This window comes from Bos mutus, chromosome 26 (genome assembly GCF_027580195.1).
Source record: "Bos mutus isolate GX-2022 chromosome 26, NWIPB_WYAK_1.1, whole genome shotgun sequence".
NCBI lineage: Eukaryota > Metazoa > Chordata > Mammalia > Artiodactyla > Bovidae > Bos > Bos mutus.
This window is the reverse complement of record NC_091642.1, coordinates 14,396,716-14,420,534: the sequence shown is the minus strand read 5'-3', so window position 1 is coordinate 14,420,534 and position 23,819 is coordinate 14,396,716. Positions and strand designations below refer to the sequence as shown.

The following is a 23,819-nucleotide window of genomic DNA, read 5'->3' as shown; positions in this document are numbered from 1 at the left end:
TGATCTGATCTGATCTGATACATACATCCCGGAGAAGGCAATGGCACCCCACTCCAGTACTCTTGCCTGGAAAATCCCATGGGCGGAGGAGCCTGGTAGGCTCCAGTCCAAGGGGTCGCTAAGTTGGACACGACTGAGTGACTTCACTTTCACTTTTCACTTTCACGCATTGGAGAAGGAAATGGCAACCCACTCCAATGTTCCTGCCTGGAGAATCCCAGGGACGGGGGAGCCTGGTGGGCTGCCGTCTGTGGGGTTGCACAGAGTCGGACACAACTGAAGCGACTTAGTAGCAGCAGCAGCATACATACATCCCCTCCCTCTTGAGCCTCCTTCCCACACCCCTATTCCACCACTTAATGTCATCACAGAGCATCGCACTGAGGAACTGAACTTCCTGTGCTATAGAGCAGCTTCCTGCTGGTTACCGATTTTACACATGGCAGTGTACATATGCCACTGTTACTCTCAATTCCTCCCACCGTCACCTTCACCCACTGTGTATTTTACCATCTACCACCTTTAAAAATCAAAACCATAATTGATGATTCCACTAACTCCATTAGTTAGTCTTGGGGCTCTAGACTACTGGGTAACTATGCTGCTTCCAAAGATTCAACTGAATTCTCAACTGTTTTCCACTAAAGTTCATCACTCGACCAGAAAAGAGGAGATACTATGTTTATTAGCTGTCTTCTTTCAAACTCTTATCAGCAAATAGAATTCACAATTTACCGTCTTTTTCACAAAAAAGTGTAACTCTTAAAACATACATATGGCAAATGTCTTGTTTTTATCACTTGGCAAACAACTATCAACTCCCATAAACTTTTTCAAAGACCTGGCATTAAATTAACCACTTCATAAAGGTTTAAATCATAACAGATCTTAAACTCATAAGCCAGATAAATAAAAAATAAAATAATCTGTCAGATAAAGAGAAGTGCCACCACAGAAGTAAATTTTCATGCCTTGTCCCAAATGATGACAAAAATTATTTTTAAAAGAGATGGGTGTTTCTTAAAAAGGCATATATTAATAGTACAGGGGATAAACCGTAAATTCTCTCACAAAGACTTTACAAGTACACATCTTTTTTGTTAGCTGCTGCTGCTAAGTCCCATCAGTCGTGTCTGACTCTGTGTGACCCCGCAGACGGAAGCCCAGTAGGCTCCCCTGTCCCTGGGATTCGCCAGGCAAGAACACTGGAGTGGGTTGCCATTTCCTTCTCCACCAGTTCTATGCTGCTGCTGCTGCTGCTGCTGCTAAGTTGCTTCAGTCGTGTCCAACTCTGTGCGACCCCATAGACGGCCTCCTACCAGAAGCCTCTGTCTCTGGGATTCTCCAGGCAAGAACCCTGGAGTGGGGTGCCACTGCCTTCTCCTTCTCTTTTTGTTAGCAGAATGTCTAAATTTTCAGTCATCACATCTTGATGAATAGGTAAAAAAAACAACAAAATAAACAACAAAAATACTGAAATAAACTCAGTACTAGGACCAATTCAAATTCTTCTTTGAAGAAAAACTGCTATGTCTGAGATGGCCTGTATTCAGTATTGGATTTGAATTTTAGCTCTAACATTTACTAGTTTTGTGGTCTCAGGCAAGTGAGTTAACCTCTATGGGTCTTCTTTGTGAAAAGGGGACACTAATATCTACCACCCTGGGGTGTTGTCAAGATTAAATGAACTCCAGGAATAAATGACTAGTACAATCCAGGCACTTTAATTATCTCTGTTCAGGTGGATGAGAAAGACCTCTTTCTCGGATAAAAACACAAGTGAGACCCCTTACGTGTTAAAACGGAATGCTAGCTTGGCCACCTGATAATCTTGTCTCTAAGGCAACTGGATGGTAAATTAGGGCTGCATCCTTTCATTGCCTCATCTGAGAGACAACAAAGATGTACAGATATGCTGAGAAAAAAAGTCCATTATAAAAATACAACTGACCTAAGAGATCCAAAGAATAATAATGACCCTTTGCCCAGGTTCAAAGGCTCTTAGGAAAGCAAGCTGAGCCAAATGATTACCTTGCCATACCCTAGGTTTCTTCTCTTTCTTTTTAAACGTGATTGAAGTCTGCATTAATATTTTGATCTGACACAAACATAAGTTTTACACAACCATTCCAGTGAAATAAAAAGCTCTGAAAAGTACATCAAGTCTGAGCTGTTGCAGAAACAATGCAGTGGAACACTTCTGCCCTTTTTAATCCCTTTGTCAAACAGAAACAGCTGATTCTGAATCACCAAGTCAACTCGCAGCTCCATATATTGTCAACCATCCTTCTGCAGGGTGATTTACACCTCACTAAGAAAGTATGAGAGCTTTAGAGCTGGACCATTATTTATTTTGAAATAATTTCAAACATACAGAAACATTGTACTAAGGGTTTCAATTCATCCTAAATCCAGACTTACCAATTATTAATGTTTTCCTACATTTTTCCTCTCTCATATTTTTTCATGAACCAGTTGAAAATGAGCTGCAGGCATGATGTCCCCCTCAGCATTAAATATTTGACTGTGTATTTCCTAACAAGGACATTTTGTTATGTAACCACAGCACAGTTATCAAGGTCAGAAGATTAACATTGATATAATACTATTATCTAATTTATAGCCTTGATAATAGCTGGGATGCAATTTTGAAATACCTACTAAAAGCTTTTCTTTTTTGGGATAATCTTTGATCAAGGAATCATTTAGATCAGCGGTCAGCAAACTACAGTTATTTCTAAAAAAGTTTTATTGGAAAACAGCCACAAGAATTTGTTTATGTATTGTCTCTGGCTGCTTTAGCATTAAACAGGTGAGTTGAGTAGTTCTGAGACTTATCATCTTGCCCACAAAGCTTAAAATATTTCCCATCGGGCCCTTTATAGAAAAAGTGTGCCAAACCATGACTTAATGAATGTGTGTGAATACATACATACATATACACACACAGCCATTATGTATTCTCTACAACATCAAAAAATCGAAAAAGTCCAAATGTTTACCAATAAATGATTGGTTAAATAGATTATAGTACACGGTGGAGTATCATGCAGACATTAAAAAAAATAACACATGTATTGAGATAAAAAATATGCCCTTGGTATATTGCTAAGTTGGGAAAAAAGTAGGTTATAAAATATACAATCTCATTTTATTCTTATTTACAGAACCATATAATACCTGTGTGTATATGCTTGTATCTATAAAGTTCTTCTTAAAAGTTATTAGTGGTTTCTTTGGAAAGTAGGAATATGGCTGGCTTTTACAGCTTTATTTATAGCTTTCTCTCTCTCTTTTTTTTTTAATATGGGCAAAAAAAGAAAGCTCATACCAATTTCCAAACATATATCAATTTTATCTTATATAAATTATTGATTTTACTGTTAAAATACACAAATATCCTCCAATCTCACAAATGAGTGTAACAAAAACTAAAACTCTGCTTCATGACACCTACTTCCTTATGCTCAATGGTTTCCTACTTAGACTTGTGACAACATTCTCATACGTATGCTAAGTCACATCAGTCATGTCCAACTCTTTGTGACCCCATGGACTGTGGCCTGTCAGGCTCCTCTGTCCAAGGATTCTCCAAGCAAGAATACTGCAGTGGGTTGCCATACCTTCCTCCAGGGGATCTTTCCAACCCAGGGATCGAATCTGTATCTCATTGTGGTTCCTGCATTGGCAGGTGGGTTCTTTACCACAAGCACCACCAGGGAAGCCCAAAGTTCTGATCAGTTTACAAAAGATAATCATCAGCTGTGATGAGCAATAGCTAGTTGATCTCTATCTTTCTTCTAATAGCCTTTAAAAAACCTTATAGATGTTTTTAAAAGTAACCATCTGAAATTCTTAAAACAAAACTATCCCTTCAGGAAGCTATTTCCTTGTCCTCCTCACCTTTTTATAGGAAGAATCTAAAAGGGAGAGGGGGATTTATAAGAATGTACAAAATATCAGATAGCACTAAAGACATTGGTGCAAAAGAGGCGGCATTTGGGTCAAGTTCAATAATAATAGTTACTGTTATAGTTACCATGACACTGGGCTAAGTGTCCAACCATTACTAGTATTTCTTTGTTAGAATTATGAAATAACTTGTTCACTGGCACAGAACTAGAGTGGAAGAACCGGACCTGAAGCCACCATTCATGGAGATGGCACACTAATGCAGAACCCCAGCTCTGGAGTCACACTGCCTGGGTGTGCAGACTGTCTTACCATCTGCTTAGCTGGATGATCCGAGTCAGTTACTTTCTCTCTGTGCCTCAGTTTCCTCATACATAAAATGGAGATGATAATAGTGCCTATCCTTGAGGAGTTGTTATAAGAATTTAATGCATGTGTCTTAAAATCCCAAGAGGCGCAGAGAAATCACTGGTATCTTCTTATTGCTCCTAAATACCACTGGACTGAACACATGTGGGCAAGGAGCTGTAATACACTGCAGGATCTCTGATAAAACCTAACACTTTTCTAAACTGTCGATTTCCTAGTTCTGTATCCTGCATCTGAGTGTATGACTCAGAAAATGAGCTATCTGGCTAAGTGGATGTCTATGGGAAGGTGCTACTGTGCCTTGAACAGAATGTTTTAGTTCATGACAAAGTAAGAACTTGGGAAATCAATTTTACTTGGATTGCGGTGAACTGGAGAGTTCTAATAAAAAAAGACCCCAAACCAGTGTTTAGGTCTCATTAGTATTATTTCCTTAACGTGTTCTCAAAGGCTCTTTAAAAAAATTTTTTAGATTCTTACTATTCTTTTGCGAAACCATTCTGCTTCTCTTTATCCTTGAATAAAGAAATCTAAAAACAGAGTGAAGTGAAGTGAAGTGAAAGTCGCTCAGTTGTGTCCGATTCTTTGCAACCCCATGGACTGTACAGTCCATGGAATTCTCCAGGCCAGAATACTGGAGTGGGTAGCCTTTCCCTTCTCCAGGGGATCTTCCCAACCTGGGGATTGAACCCAGGTGTCCTGCATTGCAGGCAGATTCTTTACCAGCTGAACCACAAGAGATATTCCTGATGAAGTGTTCAACTTACCAGACTTTGAAACTTTGAACAACAGCACTGAAAATATTAAAAACAATAAATCAAAGCAGCACATTAAAAAAAAAATTATCTCCGGACTGACCTCTGACCATCACTGTACCCTAACACATTACAGGTACAGTGATGTGTACTCAGCACATCCAGAAGGAGACCTCCTTTCTCCGCTTCCTTTACCCTCCTCATGGCTCTTGTCTTTCTGGTTTTCTCTCTCATTCTCCAAAACCCTCCATTTTCCAGTGGTATCTGAGCCACTCTGATTCTATTTTCCACTTGCACCATTGTTCTGTTTCAGACTTCCATTACCCTTCACCTCTTCTATTTCAAGTCTTTCCCTTGTCAAATCATCCTTGCTTTTACCCATTTGCTGCCAGGTTTAGTGAACATTTTATTACCTACTATATGCCAGATACTGTACTAGGCATTTTAATATACAGAATCTCATTTATCTACAGGAGAAGACAATGGCACCCCACTCCAGTGCTCTTGCCTGGAAAATCTCATTGACGGTGGAGCCTGGTGGGCTGCAGTGCATGGGGTCACAAAGAGTCAGACGCGACTGAGCGACTTCACTTTCACTTTTCACTTTCATGCATTGGAGAAGGAAATGGCAACCCACTCCAGTGTTCTCGCTTGGAGAATCCCAGGGACGGGGGAGCCTGGTGGGCTACTGTCTATGGGATCACATAGAGTCAGACATGACTGAAGTGACTTAGCAGCATTTATCTACTGGTTCAGTCAGTAAAGAATCTGCCTGCAATTGCAGGAAACCTGGGTTCGATCCCTGGGTAGCAAAGTTTCCCTGGAGAAGGAAAGGGCAACCCACTTCAGTATTCTTGCCTGGAGAATCCCATGGACAGAGGAGCCGGGCAGCCTACAGTCCATGGGATCACAAAGAGTTGGACACGACTGAGCAGTACTTGAGAGACAAATAAAATACTTGTGAATGAGATAGGTTTGGGGACTTTAAGATCCTCCTGCCAATAAGTGAAACAGCTAAGACTCAAAGTGAGAGCCAAGTCTGTTTAAATCAAGATTGTGCTGACATCAGTTTCATTCTAAAAGCCTCCATAACTGCTGTCTGGGAGTTAAGTCAAATTTAACATGATCCCACTGCTTTTACTCTTGTTTTGCATGATCTACCTGCATTACCAAATTCTTTAGCCAACCTGGAGGACTCAGTGCATGCTCACTCACTCAGTTGCTTCAGTTGTGTCCGACTCTCTGTGACCCTATGGACTGTAACCCACAAGGCTCCTCTGTCCATGGGATTCTCCCATGAATACTGGGAGTGGGTTGCAAGAACACTGGAGTGGATTGCCATGCTCTCCTCCAGGGGATCTTCCTGATCCAGGGATTGAACCCAAGTCTTTTTATGTCTCTTGCAGTAGCAGGCGGTTGTTTTTTTTTTTTTTTTTTTTTTTACCACTAGCGCCATCTGGGAAGCCCCCAATGTATCCTAAACATGCTCAAACATTCATACTATTTATTTGAATTTACCCCATGTTTTCCACCCTTAAATGCCCTCCCTATTACATTTCAAAATCCTACATATACTGTGAAGCTTGGCTCAAATATCACCTCAAAATATTCTTTCCTGGTTTTCCAAAAGAAAGCTATTTACCCTCCAATGGAACCTTGTAATACTTTATCACGAAACTCTCTTCAAGCATTCATGTGCTAACAGGAATACTGATGCTCATCATGTTGTTGTTGCTCAGTTGCTAAGTCGTGTCCAGCTCTTTGTGACCCCATGGACTGCAGCAGCCAGGCTCCCCTGTCCTTCACTATCTCCTAGAGTTTGCTCAAATTCATGTCCCTTAAGTCAGCGATGATATCTTACCATGTCATTCTCTGCTGCCCCCTTCTCTTTTTGCCTTCCATCTTTCCTAGCATCAGGGTCTTTCCCAGTGAGTCAGCTCTTTGCACCAGGTGGCCAAAGTATTGGAGCTTTAGCATCAGTCCTTCCAATGAATATTCAGGTATGTTCATTATATTGCTGATCTTATTTCCTCCTCCTTGAAGGAAAGGACCACATTCTCATCGCCTTGCACCTCATGCTCACCTTCCTCTTTCTCATACTCAATGCTTTATACTGACTTGATTTGGAGATACTTCTGTATTTTAACCTAAATTCCTATTCTTTACACAGGATTTCACAATCATATTAAACACAGAAAACATGAGACAGAAAACTGCATCCTTCATTTCTAACGAAGATGAACTTAAAAGTGGAAATGCTAAATAGTATTTACTACTAAAGTTCAAAGGTATTTAGTTTATTTAAGAAGCCAAATTATAGAGGGTTATATATGGTTAAAATTTCACTGAGTCCCTACTGAATTCATAAATATTATCAAATGGAACTAAAGCAGAGTTTTCATAAAAACTGACATTTTCAAAAAAGCTTTATTTGTTTTAATCTTTCTCTTCCTTTCGACAAGATTAAGACTGTAAATGGCAAATGGTTAAACAGGAGCGCCAAAAAATACCATCTGCAAGGCATCTGGCCTTAAACAAACACACCAAAATGCCAGCTCTGATGTATCCACCTTAATGTGTTTATAAATTTGTCTCTTATGTTCTTACTTAAAATCACAGTTCTTTAGGGAGCTCTTTTCAACAGTTTGTATGTACACACAATTCATGGACATATAATATTCAGCATGAACTTCTAAAACTCTCCAAAACTAAGAAAGAAGCGAGGCAAGTAAAATTTTAGATCCCAGTCATTTTATTTCAGGATATGTTGAACTACACACATTAGATAAGAAGTTCTGGTATTCTTAATAATGCCATTATACTATTATGTGCCACATGTGTAAATTCCTCACTCTAAAAACCAGGCCTCTTGAATACTGAGCAGTAAATCTGTGGTTATCCTTGACCTAAATATTTTTATTTGCTTAAAACATGCATCATAGATAGACCTGAAGGGAGAAAGGAGACAGAAATGTGACTAAGTCATGCTGAAAGTTTGGAAGAAACACTGTGGGATCTACATTTTACTAGCCTTACTTCCCTTTAAGTTGTGGGGAGTTTTAGAAGCTCTTGCTGAACATAGGGAGGAATTATAATATTATTAGCAGAGGCTAGAGGCTGGAGCATCAAGCAGATTTTTCCAGCAGAAGGTACGAGTGTAGTGAGTTTGTGTCCTGTGAGAAGTATGGAGCCATGAAGGCCGCCAATCCTCTTCGTCCCCTCCCAGGACACTCACCGAACGACTGCAACATGCCAGGAATTCTAATAGGTGCAGGACACATAGCGTAAATAGAACAGAACATATTTGTGCTCCTGCAAGGTCTCTCAGCATGTACGCAGTGTGCAGTGTTACCAGAGACCTTTAAGCACCCTTCTTTCAGCATTTATCATCTGATTATCATCAGGGCTATGAGATTTACCTTCACAGACCCATAGACTTAGTTCCTTGACTCCGTAAATTTGATCATTCTATTGTTTACTTTTTATATTTATATTCTTCCATTAATCATTCACCCGCATTTGTCTTTTCAGCTGAAGAACATTAATTTTTTCCCATCCATTTATCTTTATATAGCTACCTCACTTCCATGTAAACTTTAGTTCTTTCTCCCTAGATTATCTAGCAAATATAAATTTGTAGTATTACAGAAAACAGAAATGTACAAACAACTTATTCTGAGAATTTCACAGCTTTAAAATAAGCATATTCACTTTGTGACACTCACTCTAATGAAAAGCTGTCTTGTTCTGGAGGTACGATATAACTGTCTATTTCTTTAGGGAACCTAGATTTCACATATTTTAGGCACAGTTTGGAATTCTTTCTTACACATTTGTCCTGAGAGCGTGTTCTCAATTCTGTACCTCTTAACGGGGCACATTCTAGAAGTTTAATGATATGTGCAAAGCTGAGCTGCTTTCTCTATATTTGTGTTGTCAGATATAGTCACATGGTTGAGCACTTGAAATGTGGCTAGGATGAATTGTGATCTGTTGTAGTTGTAAAATCTGCACCACATTTCAAAGACTATAAAAAAAAAAGTCTCCTTAAATTTTATGTTATGCGGAAATGACAATGTTTTAGGTTTATGGGTCAAATAAAAGATTACTAAAACTGTTTACTGGCTAATTTCTACTTTTTCAAACGTGGCTACAAGAACATTTAAAATTACTTAAGTGGCATGCATTTTATTTCTATTGGAGAGTGCTATTGTTTGCGAAAACTCTTCAAAGGCCTGAACTCAATCATCCAGGATATTACATCCAATCATTTTTACCCTGTTTCCCCTTATCCTTAAGGCAAATCTGTGACAAAATATTCTCCTAGTAATTAGATGATTTGGGAACCTATAGTATGGATATTCATCAAAAGCTTTTTGAAAGTTGAGAATGCATTTACTGTTTCCATTTCTTTTATGTTTGTTTAGCATCTTCATACTAGACAGGAAAGATTTCCATATACATTGCATTTTCTCCCAAATGACTAGCTTCCTTCTACAAAATGCTTCCTGTATTCAGTGGCCCTAACCTTCACTCTGGAAGTAGAGGAAGAATCGTTCAGTTCAGTCACTCAGTCGTGTCCGACTCTTTGCGTCTCCATGGACTGCAGCACACCAGGTGTCCCTGTCCATCACCAACTCCCGGAATTTCTTCAAACTCATGTCCACAGAGTCGGTGATGCCATCCAACCATCTTATCCTTTGTCGTCCAGTTCTCCTCCCGCCTTCAATCTTTCCCAGCATCAGTGTCTTTTCTAATGAGTCAATTCTTCACATCAGGTGGCCAAAGTATTGGAGTTTAAGCTTCAACATCAGTCCTTCCAATGAATATTCCGGACTGATTTCCTTTAGGATGGACTGGTTGGATCTCTTTGCTGTCCAACGGACTCTCAAGAGTCTTCTCCAACACCACAGTTCAAAGGGATCAATTGTTCAGTGCTCAGCTTTCTTTATAGTTCAACTCTCACATCCATACATGACTACTGGAAAAACCATAGTATTGACTAGATGGACCTTTGTTGGCAAAGCAATGTCTCTGCTTTTGAATATGCTGTCTAGGTTGGTCATAACTTTTCTTCCAAAGAGTAAGACTCTTTTAATTTCATGGCTGCAGTCACCATCTGCAGTGATTTTGGAGCCCCCCAAAATAAGGTCTAGGACAGTTTCCCCATCTATTTGCCATAAAGTGACTGGACCAGATGCCATGATCTTAGTTTTCGGAATGGTGAGTTTTAAACCAACTTTTTCACTCTACTCTTTCACTTTCATCAAGAGGCTTTTGAGTTACTCTTCACTTTCTGCGATAAGGGTGGTGTCATCTGCATATCTGAGGTTATTGATGTCTCTCCCACCAATCTTAATTTCAGCTTGTGCTTCATCCATCCCAGCATTTCTCATGATGTATTCTGCATATAAATCAAATAAGCAGGGTGACAATATACAGCCTTGACGTACTCCTTTCCCTATTTGGAACCAGTCTGTTGTTCCATGTCATTGTAACTGTTGTTTCCTGACCTGCATACAGATTTCTCAAGAGGCAGGTCAGGTGGTCTGGTATTCCATCTCTTTCAGAATTTTCCATAGTTTATTGTGATCCACACAGTCAAAGGCTTTGGCACAGTCAATAAAGCAGAAATAGATGTTTTTCTGGAACTCTCTTGCTTTTACGATAATCCAACAGATGTTGGCAATTTGATCTCTGGTTCCTCTGCATTTTCTAAATCCAGCTTGAATACCTGTAAGTTCATAGTTCACGTACTGTTGAAGTCTGGCTTGGAGAATTTTGAGCATTACTTTACTAGCGTGTGAGATGAGTCCAATTGTGCGCTAGTTTGGGCATTCCTTGGCACTGCCTTTCTTTGGGATTGGAATGAAAACTGACCGTTTCCAGTCCTGTGGCCACTGCTGAGATTTCCAAAGTTGCTGGGATATTGAGTGCAGCACTTTCACAGCATCATCTTTTGGGATCTGAAATAGCTCAACTGGAATTCCATCACCTCCACTAGCTTTGTTCATAGTGATGCTTTCTAAGGCCCACTTGACTTCATATTCCAGGATGTCTGGCTCTAGGTCAGTGGTCACACCACTGTGGTTATCTGAGTCATGAAGATCTATTTTGTACAGATCTTCTGTGTATTCTTGCCACCTATTCTTAATGTCTTATGCTTCTGTTCAGTTCAGTTCAGTCGCTCAGTCGTGTCCGACTCTTTGCGACGCCATGAATCACAGCACGCCAGGCCTCCCTGTCCATCATCAACTCCCGGAGTTCACTCAGACTTACGTCCATCAAGTCAATGATGCCATCCAGCCATCTCATCCTCTGTCGTCCCCTTCTCCTCCTGCCCTCAATCCCTCCAAGCATCAGGGTCTTTTCCAATGAGTCAACACTTCGCATGAGGTGGCCAAAGTATTGGAGTTTCAGCTTCACCATCAGTCCCTCCAATAAACACCCAGGACTGATCTCCTTTAGGATGGATTGGTTGGATCTCCTTGCTTCTGTTAGGTCCATACATTTCTGTCCTTTATTGTGCCCATCTTTGCATGAAATGTTCCCTTGGTATCTCTAATTTTCTTGAAGAGATCTCTAGTCTTTCTCATTCTATTGCTTTCCTCTATTTCTTTGCACTGATCACTGAGGAAGGCTTTCTTACCTCTCCTTGTTAGTCTTTGAAACTCTGCATTCACATGGGTATATCTTTCCTTCTCTCCTTTGTTTTTTGGTTTTCTTCTTTTCACAGCTATTTGTAAGGCCTCCTCACACAGCCATTTTGCTTTTTTGCATTTCTTTTTCTTGGGGATAGTCTTGATCACTGTCTCCTGTATAATGTCACAAACTTCCGTCCATAGTTCTTCAAGCACTCTATCAGATTTAATCCCTTGAATCTATTTGTCACTTCCACTGTATAATCATAAGGGATTTGATTTAGGTCATTCCTGAATGGTCTAGTGGTTTTCCCTACTTTCTTCAATTTAAGTCTGAATTTGGCAATTAGGAGTTCATGATCTGAGCCACAGTCAGCTCCCGGTCTTGTTTTTGCTGACTGTATAGAGCCTCTCCATCTTTGGCTGCAAATAATATAATCAATCTAATATCAGTGTTGATCATCTGGTGATGTCTATGTGTAGAGTCTTCTCTTGTGTTGTTGGAAGAGGGTGTTTGCTATGACCAGTGCATTCTCTTGGCAAAACTCTAGTAGCCTTTGCCCTGCTTCATTCTGTACTCCAAGGCCAAATTTGCCTGTTACTCCAGGTATCCCTTGACTTCCTACTTTTGCATTCCAGTCACCCATGATAAAAAGGACATCTTTTTGGGGTGTTAGTTCTAAAAGGTCTTGTAGGTATTCATAGAACTGTTCAACTTCGGCTTCTTCAGCATTACTACTCAGGGCACAGACTTGGATTGTGGTGATATTGAATGGTTTGCCTTGGAAACGAACAGAGATCATTCTATTGTTTTTGAGATTGCATCCAAGTAGTGCATTTTGGACTCTTTTGTTGACTATGATGGCTACTCCATTTCTTCTAAGGGATTCTTGCCCATAGTCGTAGATATAATGGGCATCTGAGTTAAATTCACCCATTCCAGTCCATCTTAGTTCACTGATTCCTAGAATGTTGACATTCACTCTTGCCATCTCCTGTTTGACCACTTTTAATTTGTGTTGATTCACGGACCTAACCTTCCAGATTCCTATGCAATATTGCTTTTTATAGCATTGGACTTTGCTTCTATCACCAGTCACATCCCCAACTGGGTGTTGTTTTTGTTTTGGCTCTGTCTCTTCATTCTTTCTAGAGATATTTCTCCACTGATCTCCAGTAGCAGATTCACTGGAGTCTATATTAAGGCAGATTATCAAGCTCAATCTTTGGCAATTAAACATGGCTGACCTTATTAGGAAGGCTCTTCCACTCAACTTCCATCTCCCCACAGTCTCAAAGTTCTCCTTGCCTCTGGTCTAAAATAATCCCACTAACACCACTCCCGAATTGTCTCCTAATTATCAGACTACCACACACAGTCTAATTTTTGTTAAGAGGTAGTGGGATTTGAGGGAACAAGAACAGATCCTATGGGCAAAAAGACTTTGGTTCTTTATATATGGTAAAAGAATCCAGTATTTCGTAGACTCTGAAGTGTTACTTACGTGACATATTTGGTTTACATGTTTCTTTTCCTACACTGACAGTTCTTAGAAAGTAGGCATCATCTCGTCAAATGTTTCTCTAATTCTAGTCAAAGTCAAAGTCACTCGGTTGTGTCCAACTTTTTGAGACCCTATGGACTATACAGTCCATGGAATTCTCTAGGCCAGAATACTGGAGTGGGTAGCCTTTCCCTTCTCCAGGGCATCTGCCCAACCCAGGGATTGAACCCAGGTGTCCTGCATTGCAGGCATTATTTTTTACCAGCTGAGTCACAAGGGAAACCCAAGAACACTGGAGTGGGTAGCCTATTCCTTCTCCAGCAGATCTTCCTGACCCAGGAATCGAACTGGGGGTCTAATTCTAAGGGTAGGTTAAAAGAAAATGAAAGGGAATCTGATATGAATTATTTATCTCTCAGAATCAAATCCTTTTAAAAAATGAGGTTTTGATAGGGAAGCGGTAGTAGAGAGAAGGAAAAGTACCAATCAAGTAAAACAAAAAGATAAAGTCTAGACTCTAGATGACTTCTGACTTCATGATTTTGGATGTGGCTGATCCTATCTAAAGCCCTTCTTAGAGCAGTGGCCAATTTCAAGGTGCCAGCTGACAACACATAACCCTCTAAAAGGAATACATTCGTTCTGATTAAGAGTTTCAAATTATTATTTATGGACTCTCCCCAAGTGGTTAGCAGAATGCTTTTCAGGAATTTATTACTTCTTATTTTTCAGACAAATCTGAAATGTCATGACATCTCCTAATGTCTTTAATGGTTCTCTATGGCATCTACATACTGGGCTACATAAGTGCTTAATAAGACATTAAGTTCTTCTGCTTTTCATACTGAACATGTGACTGTAACAGTAGCTCTCTCTTGTCCATCTACTATATATCCAGAGAAGATTCCTTGCTAATTCTTCATCACCTCAAAGGAAGAAATCGATATTCTTTCTTCCTGTTTGATAGTGACATATTTATGTGGATGGACTGCCTTAACAGTTATTTAGATTTTTAACCTTCTATCTCTAATTAGAGAAGGGAAAACTTAAATCTTACAAGAGACAATTGCTATCAAGGGTCTCAGGGCATAGTCTGGTAGACTGGAAGGAGAGGGAATAGGGCTAGTATCAAAAATGTACATTAAAAAGCTTGTTTTAAAAATTAAAACTCCTTTCATATTTTTATTCAAAATGGAGAACAAGGGAAAGCTAGACTGAACAGCCGGGTGCCAAAAGGCCCCCGCTGCTTTTCCCTCAACCCCAGAATTTCCACATTCAGAGGTTCCACAGCTCATTTTCATGGTGCCTTCTTCTCTTCTCCCCAAATGGCCTCAAGAATTTCACGTTGCACCAAGAATAAAACAATGTTTGAAGACTCCAGTGGCAGTTTAGATAACTGATGGAAGAGAAGACATGGACGGCACGGACAGGATAGTTGAGAGAGAGCAAAAGAAAAGAGTATTTACAGATAACTATCTTATGTCCAGGAGTAAGGGTAAAGCAAGTGGGTGGTCAAGGATGAGTGAGCTCTAATTCTGGGAGGGTAAGACTCAAGATCTCTCCTTCTTTAAAACCATGTATGTCTAAGTGACATTTATGAGATCTGTTTGCTTTACCATGCACACAATAATGATTATGTGTGATCAACATGTTTAATATGTGTATATGTTAAGTTGCTTCAGTCATGTCTGACTCTTTGCAACCCTATGGACCATAGCCTGCTTAGCTCCTCTGTCCATGGGATTCTGCAGGCAAGAATACTAGGGTGGGTTGCCATGCCCTTCTCCAGGGGATCTTCGGACCCAGGGATCGAACCAGTGTGTCTTAGGTTTCCTGCATTGGTGGGTGGGTTCTTTATCACTAGCACCACCTGCGAAGTTCCATGTTTAATAGATGTCAGGTTAACTGTATTGTCAATAGAGCTGAGCTATACTGTTGTCTTCATCGTTTCCTACTGAAATATCATGGCCTGAAACTTTTTTAAAATCTGAAAACTCCTTAAATTTGTTCCTTAGTAAAAAAGCAAACTATCGTCACCAAACCTGTATAGTGCAACAGACTGAAATAAATCATAAAGTGTCCTGTCTCTTCTGGTGCAAGTAAATACATTTTTAGTATTGACACTGTCATCACTTGCAAGATGATCCTCTAATTTTTGTTTAAGCCTAATTTCCAATTTATTCTTCATTCTATCTCATGAGGAATCTTTACTTATTATTTTTAAAGAACAAAGGCTACCATAAAGTACTTCATTTACCCTATGAGCTCTTTTATTGTGCAAATAAGCTAACAAACAGGGCACCGAAATGAGTGTCTGATTTTGATCCAAACTTTCCTCAGATTTCTAATATGGTAGGAAGTAGCTTCTATGCAGGGTATTTATTAAATTATTCTTTTAAATTATTCTCTGACATCCCAAATTAAGAAAAATTTCACAAGACAATTAAGTTCTTTTCTTACTTAAGCCACTATTCATTAGATTTAGCTAGGACTTAAACCTATTGCATTACAACTGTTCCACTTCCATCGCCAGCTCCAATATCTGTGCAAATACCAAAAATTCAAAACTTTCCATTTATTATTGATCTTACCCAACTTCAGAGCATAAGGTACATTACACTTTAAAAAAAGGTTTGAGGGACTTCCCTGGTGGTCCAGTGGCTAAGACTCTGAGCTCCCAGTGCAGGGGGCCCAGGTTTGATCCCTGGTCAGGGAGCTAGATCCCACATGCTACAACTAAGACCCAGAGCAGCCAAATAAATAAATAAAATTCATTTAAAAAAAAATAAAAAAGGTTTGAAAAACTCAAAGGCATATTTAAAACACGTAATTAAGTTTCTTTCAAATACTTTTTTTAGCACATTTATTTTTTAATGATAAACTTTTTTCTAGCCAAATTTGCAATGTATCTCAAATTATCAAATCCTATTCTGTAATGCTTTATGTAGTCTTGAGAAACACTGTGATTCTCCTCCCTAGGGTTATTGAATTCAGACACGTGATTTAATGCCTGAAGACACTTAAGTGCTGCTGCCATTTTTGACACCAGATGTAATTACTAACCTAGAATTCCTTCCCCAAAACTACCTATGACATATGCTAAGATCTAAAATTATGACTCAAGATTAAAGTTTCAGTAACCTTTGCTACAAAATATTAAAGCTGTCTAATCTCATATCTTTGCAAGTATAATAAAGGAAACTGAAAATGCCAACAGCAGTGGCAAATTAGGACCCTTTCATATCTAGACAAAACAATGCTGGTTTTCACATATTTATTTATTTGAGAACAAACTGTAAACCTGGCTATTTTCTCTGAGAAGTTGCTTCAAATTGTTTGAGATGTACAAAGGAAAGGTGGCATGAACAACCACAAGAGAAAGGGGAGGTTTTCCTATAAAAATCTATTTTGACCCTGTCACTCAGTTCAGTTCAGTTCAGTCCTTCAGTCGTGTCCAGCTCTTTGCAGCCCTATGGACTGCATTCCCATGTCCCAAATCCTATGCTCCCAATTACTTTCACATATTCAAACTCCGGGGGTCAGCCCATCCTCCCTTTTCAGCTTTATTTCTCCCTCCTTTCCCATACTCATTGAAATTATTCCAAAAGAATTTCACAGTGCTCAATTTTTTTACATAAGAATGTTCACAATTACTACATAGAGAAGCTGGCAACAATTCAAAAGTCAAAGGGACATCCATAAAAATACCACATAACCATTAAAAGTCAAAATTTTTGAAAGCATGGTAATATGTTTATGTACCTCTTTAAAAAATTGAGAACTCTTTTTTAAAATGCTATGAAGAATAACAAACTATTCTAGAAATTCCAGAAAGTACCCCTACTGCTACTGTGAAACAGCTAGGTAGTACAGTTCAAAAGTACTTATTCACTAGTATAATGAAGACAAAAGAGAAAGCTTTCTTAAATACTGGCTACCAAATAATAATCATAGGATTAGTTATACTGCCACCAAGAGTTAAATGTGAACAGCTGAATATCTAACTTATTAAACACAACTTTAAAAACACAATAATTCATTCCTGCAAAAAACTACTGATGTACTAAACAGATCTTACCTTAAAACAGACTAAAAGTAACTTTGGAGCAGTCTGGGGTTCCAAAAGCACTCTTGGAATTTTATTACTCAGTTCAGTTCAGTTCAGTTCAGTTCAGGTGGTCAGTCATGTTCGACTCTTTGCGACCCCATGAATCGCAGCATGCCAGGCCTCCCTGTCCATCAACAGCTTCCGGAGTTCACTCAGACTCACGTCCATTGAGTCAGTGATGCCATCCAGCCATCTCATCCTCTGTCATCCCCTCCTCCTCCTGCCCTCAATCCCTCCCAGCATCAGAGTCTTCTTCAATGAGTCAACTCTTTGCATGAGGTGGCCAAAGTACTGCAATTTCAGCTTTAGCATCATTCCTTCCAAAGAAATCCCAGGGCTGATCTCCTTTAGAATGGACTGGTTGGATCTCCTTGCAGTCCAAGGGACTCTCAAGAGTCTTCTCCAACACTACAGTTCAAAAGCATCAATTCTTCGGCACTCACCTTTCTTCACAGTCCAACTCTCACATCCATACATGACCACAGGAAAAACCATAGCCTTGACTAGACGGACCTTTGTTGGCAAAGTAATGTCTGCTTTTCCATATGCTATCTAGGTTGGTCATAACTTTTCTTCCAAGGAGTAAGTGTCTTTTAATTTCATGGCTGCAGTCACCATCTGCAGTTATTTTGGAGCCCCAAAAAATAAAGTCTGACACTGTTTCCACTGTTTCCCCATCTATTTCCCATGAAGTGATGGGACCAGATGCCATGATCTTAGTTTTCTGAATGTTGAGCTTTAAGCCAACTTTTTCACTCTCCTCTTTCACCTTCATCAAGAGGCTTTTTAGTTCCTCTTCACTTTCTGCCATAAGGGTGGTGTCATCTGCATATCTGAGGTTATTGATATTTCTCCCGGCAATCTTGATTCTAGCTTGTGCTTCTTCCAGCCCAGCATTGCTCATGATGTACTCTGCATAGAAGTTAAATAAGCAGGGTGTCAATATACAGCCTTGACGTACTCCTTTTCCTATTTAGAACGAGTCTGTTGTTCCACGTCCAGTTCTAACTGTTGCTTCCTGACCTGCATACAAATTTCTCAAGAGGCAGATCAGGTGGTCTGGTATTCCCATCTCTTTCAGAATTTTCCACAGTTTATTGTGATTCACACAGTCAAAGGCTTTGGCATAGTCAATAAAGGCAGAAATAGATGTTTTTCTGGAATACTCTTGCTTTTCAGTGATCCAGCGGATGTTGGCAATTTGGTCTCTGGTTCCTCTGCCTTTTCTAAAACCAGCTTGAACATCTGGAAGTTCACGGTTCACGTACTGCTGAAGCCTGGCTTGGAGAATTTTGCGCATTACTTTACTAGCGTGTGAGATGAGTGCAATTGTGCAGTAGTTTGAGCAGTCTTTGGCATTGCCTTTCTTTGGGATTGGGATGAAAACTGACTGTTTCCAGTCCTGTGGCCATTGCTGAGTTTTCCAAATGTGCTGGCATATTGAGTGCAGCACTTTCACAGCATCATCTTTCAGGATTTGAAATAGCTCAACTGGAATTCTATCACCTCCACTAGCTTTGTTCATAGTGATGCTTTCTAAGGCCCCCTTGACTTTACATTCCAGGATGTCTGGCTCTAGGTCAGTGATCACACCATCGTGATTATCTGGGTCGTGAAGATCTTTTTTGTATAGTTCTTCTGTGTATTTTTGCCACCTCTTCTTGATATCTTCTGCTTCTGTTAAGTCCATACCATTTCTGTCCTTTATCGAGCCCATCTTTGCATGAAATGTTTCCTTGGTATCTCTAATTTTCTTGAAGAGATCTCTAGTCTTTTCCATTCTGCTGTTTTCCTCTATTTCTTTGCATTGATCAATGAGGAAGGCTTTGTTATCTCTTCTTGCTATTCTTTGGAACTCTGCATTCAGATGTTTATATCTTTCCTTTTCTCCTTTGCTTTTCGCTTCTCTTCTCTTCACAGCTATTTGTAAGGCCTGCCCAGACAGCCATTTTGCTTTTTTGCATTTCTTTTCCACGGGGATGGTCTTGATCCCTGTCTCCTGTACAATGTCGTGAACCTCAGTCCATAGTTCATCAGGCACTCTGTCTATGAGATCTAGTCCCTTAAATCTATTTCTCACTTCCACTGTATAATCATAAGGGATTTGATTTAGGTCATACCTGAATGGTCTAGTGGTTTTCCCTACTTTCTTCAATTTTATTATTACTAAATCCATAATATCTCAGTATATGCTTAATAAACCTTTTTTTTTTTTTAAACAGTCTGAGGGTCCCTTTAGGACACTGACTTTTTTTTCCTTCTCTGTTTCAGCCATAAAATTCTGGGATTCTACTTTCATTGTGTAACTTCATGGGCTTAATGAAGAAATTTTGTAGACAATATCTTGAATAAATGTTCTGAAATCTTTAATAGACTACTAGATTCATGCAAATTCCTAGAAGCAAGACATAACTGCTACTAAAACTGCTATGCAGAACATTCAAAAACACCAACTTAACTCTGAAAACAAATTAGCTAATAACTAGTGACAATTTTTACTCATTTAGGAACCCAAAGAACACAGACAAGTCCAAATAAAACATAATGAGATTAAAGCACTGTTTTTATTTTTAATTATAGCACTTAAAATATTTTAAAAATGCTTTTACAGTTTTTTCAAACTCTTTGCAATTTAGGTGACAGGTTCTTTTGAGAGAGATCAAAAAAGGAACCAGAACTCCAAGTCCTTCACACACCAAATCAGATCAGATCAGTCGCTCAGTCGTGTCTGACTCTTTGCGACCCCATGAATTGCAGCACGCCAGGCCTCCCTGTCCATCACCAACTCCCAGAGTTCACTGAGACTCACGTCCATCGAGTCAGTGATGCCATCCAGCCATCTCATCCTCTGTCGTCCCCTTTTCCTCCTGCCCCCAATCCCTCCCAGCATCAGAGTCTTCTCCAATGAGTCAACTCTTCGCATGAGGTGGCCAAAGTACTGGAGTTTCAGCTTTAGCATCATTCCTTCCAAAGAAATCCCAGGGCTGATCTCCTTCAAATTGGACTGGTTGGATCTCCTTGCAGTCCAAGGGACTCTCAAGAGTCTTCTCCAACACCACAGTTCAAAAGCATCAATTCTTCAGCACTCAGCCTTCTTCACAGTTCAACTCTCACATCCATACATGACCACTGGAAAAACCATAGCCTTGACTAGACGAACCTTTGTTGGCAAAGTAATGTCTCTGCTTTTGAATATGCTATCTAGGTTGGTCATAACTGTCCTTCCAAGGAGTAAGCATCTTTTAATTTCATGGCTGCAGTCACCATCTGTAGTGATTTTGGAGCTCAGAAAAATAAAGTCTGACACTGTTTCCACTGTTTCCCCATCTATTTCCCATGAAGTGGTGGGACCGGATGCCATGTAGGTCCCAAATCCATTCTCTTCTTTCCATCGCCTTGGCTACCACCTAGTTAAAGTAGCCAACGCCTCCCCTAAATGCCTCTTAACTGATCTGATCTCTCTGCAGGTTTACCCCTGTCCTCTTGTAATTCTTTGTCTGTGCAGGCAGACGAGTATCAAACCTCTCCCCGGGACAGCACAACAAAAACAGGGTCTCTTGTCTTGAGAGACAAGAGACTGTTTCCCCAGCAGCTAACACAGTGCCTGGTACAAAGTAAGTGCTCACAAAATATCCGATGAATGAATGAATGAATGAATGCTCTGAATGTACATACTTTTCAATGTTTTCAGAATTATTTCCCTCTGATCCCACAACTATGAAACAACTAAAGTTATGAAATTAGTCAAACAAGGTTTTTGATGCAAGCAAGCAATTAATATTATAGCTTTAAGTGATTCATTTTATTATGGATGCATTACAAAAAGACAAATAAGAGCTGTTCATAATTATTTGCAAATGACTAAAAATAACTCGATACAGAAATATTAAAAAAACACTTATAAGAATATCAACTTCATACAGATGTAAAACTAAGCAAATTTATCTTACCGTCTTAATAGAACTCCTTTGCTTTTCTTCCCAAACACCAGTACTCAGTTCAAGTGTGCAATGAATATTTGCTTCAGTGTCATAAGATCCAAAAATAAGTAATCTGAAGTATAAAATAAAATATAGGGACTATTATACCAATTATATGTATTAAACTGTTTCTTCCTGATCATTATACCAAAAGTTAATAAATTGCTCTGTTAACAGAGAAAAAAATTTAATTAAACGCTTGGTATATGCTCTAGAAGAAAAGTGAAATAAAATGAAAAATCAGATGAAACTGTAGGACACACTGTTTCTAAGCAGCTTATTCAAAGAAAGTAGTATCTATTCATGAGGTTAAAAAAATTGATCAGACATCTATACATAGTAGCAAATGCTATAGATTTTCAAATCAGGCTGTTGAATTTTAAAAATAAGTTGCAAAGTGATGCATATATACAGTATGATACCATCTCTGTAAAAATTAAGTACACATAAAATAGTATAATACAGTCGCTTATGAACACACGTGCACACACACACACACACACACTCTCCATCCATTAATGTGACTTGGGCAAATGATTTAACTTCTCTAAACTCATGTCTTCCTCTGGAAACTTCAGGCCAAAAACACTAACTTACCTCTTAGAAGCAGCTGTTGTGAGAATAAGAGACAATGCACATAAGGCATTTAGCATAGTGTTTAGCAAACAGTCTGGAGAAAGAAATGGCACCCCACTCCAGTACTCTTGCCTGGAGAACTCCATGGACAGAGGAGCCTGGTGGGCTACAGTCCATGGCGTCTCAAAAAGTCAGACAAGACTGAGTGACTACACTTAGTGAACAGTCAGTGCTCAATATATGTTTACTATTTCTATTACGCTGAAAACAACCGTCACAGAATAACTGCACCACTTAATTTTACTGTTTAATATTTAGATCTAAAAAGGAAATCTTGAATCCAATCTTGCGATGATATAAAGCAGTTTTTCTTATTGAAGGAAAAAAATGTTACCCACATGTTCAACTTCTATCTTACATATCTCCTAAGTCAGAATGTGAGTCTGCCAATGTGTTTTAGGAGTAAGTTTGCAAATAGCTTTAGCATTAATCACCATTTTGACTGTTACTCTATTACTTTATCTCTACACAAAGATCATAGGGATAGGAGTGAGATAATGAAAGAAAAGTGGATAAAAGACCTTAGAGTATTAAGAGAAAATTATGGCCTAAGGTTGGAGAACTGAAGAAAACCATGCCCATACCTCACAAACTGGTTTCATAAACTGAAAAGTCAGAATAAACTCATAGCAAAAAAGTTCCTAAATTTAAATAATTTTTAATCTTAAATGGAAATTTAAACTTACTGCCTAACAATTTATTGCCAAGAGCATTAAAAATCTTCATAATTCAAAAATACTAGGCTTAAAAATTGAGAATTTTCATTCAGCAAAGCTCTGCTGCCACCATCTGTTCAAAAGAGCAAACTACCTGAAGGATTTACCGTCAATCCAGAGAAGGCTACGCACCATCTAGTACTCCCAAATTCTCAACAAGTATTACAGGATTCAGGAATGAGAAAGCATAATTCTTGCAATCCTTCCCTAAAACCATAAATCATTCTATATTTTTGACAACACTGTAAAAAAATTTTAAAAACATGTAATAAAAAGTAACCAAAAAGTAAGCCACAGAACTAAATGTCTGATAAGAAATAAATTTCTTTTTTGTTTCAGAAAATAAACACTGGTGACCTTAATCAGGCAACAATTTCTTAAAACAGGAGACCAAAAGCACAGGTAACAAAAGAAAAAATAGGTGAATGGAACTTTACCGAAATTAAAATTTTTCTCCTTCAAAGGATACACCAAGTAAGCAAAGACAATCCACAGAATGTGCAAATCAGATGTCTCATAAGGACCTATTATAACCCGATTGAAAAATGGACAAAGAATATGAATAGACATTTATCCAAAGAAGATATGTGAACAGCCAATCAGCACATGAAAATATGCTCAACATCATTAGTCATCAGGGAAATGCAAATTAAAACCACCATGAGATACACTTCATACCCACTAGATGGCTAATTTAAAAAGAGAGACGTATGGGTGAGGATATGGAGAACCTAGAATCCTCACACATTGCTGGAGGGGTTGGAAAATGATGTAGTCACTTGCTCCTTAAAAAGTTAACATAGAATTAACATATATGACCCAGAAATTCTACTCCTAGATATATAATCAAGAAAAATAAAAGCATACATTCACACAAAAACTTGACATGAATGTCCATGATAGCATTAGTCACAACAGCCAAAAAGTGAAAACAACCCATATGTCCATGAGGTCATGAGCAGGTAAATAAGATATGGCATATGGCATATACACACGATGGAATATTACTTGGTAACAAAAGGCAATGAAGTGATGATACATGCTACAATATGGATAAACCCTGAAAACAAGCTAAGTGAAAAAAGCCAGTCACAAAAGACCTCATACTTTACGGAATGTCTGCTGCTGCTGCTAAGTCACTTCAGTTGTGTCCGACTCTGTGCGACCCCATAGACGGCAGCCCACCAGGCTCCCCCA

The 23,819-nt window shown here is 39.0% G+C and overlaps 1 protein-coding gene across 1 annotated transcript in view; it reads right to left on the bottom strand.

The window, feature by feature from the left end:
* PDZD8 (PDZ domain containing 8) overlaps nucleotides 1-23,819 on the bottom strand; it is an 85,686-nt gene that overhangs the window by 21,942 nt on the left and 39,925 nt on the right. The window contains exon 3 of the mRNA XM_005899392.3: nucleotides 21,241-21,343. Within this exon, the coding sequence (XP_005899454.2) occupies nucleotides 21,241-21,343 (103 nt within the window). The remainder of the gene's footprint in view (nucleotides 1-21,240; nucleotides 21,344-23,819) is intronic.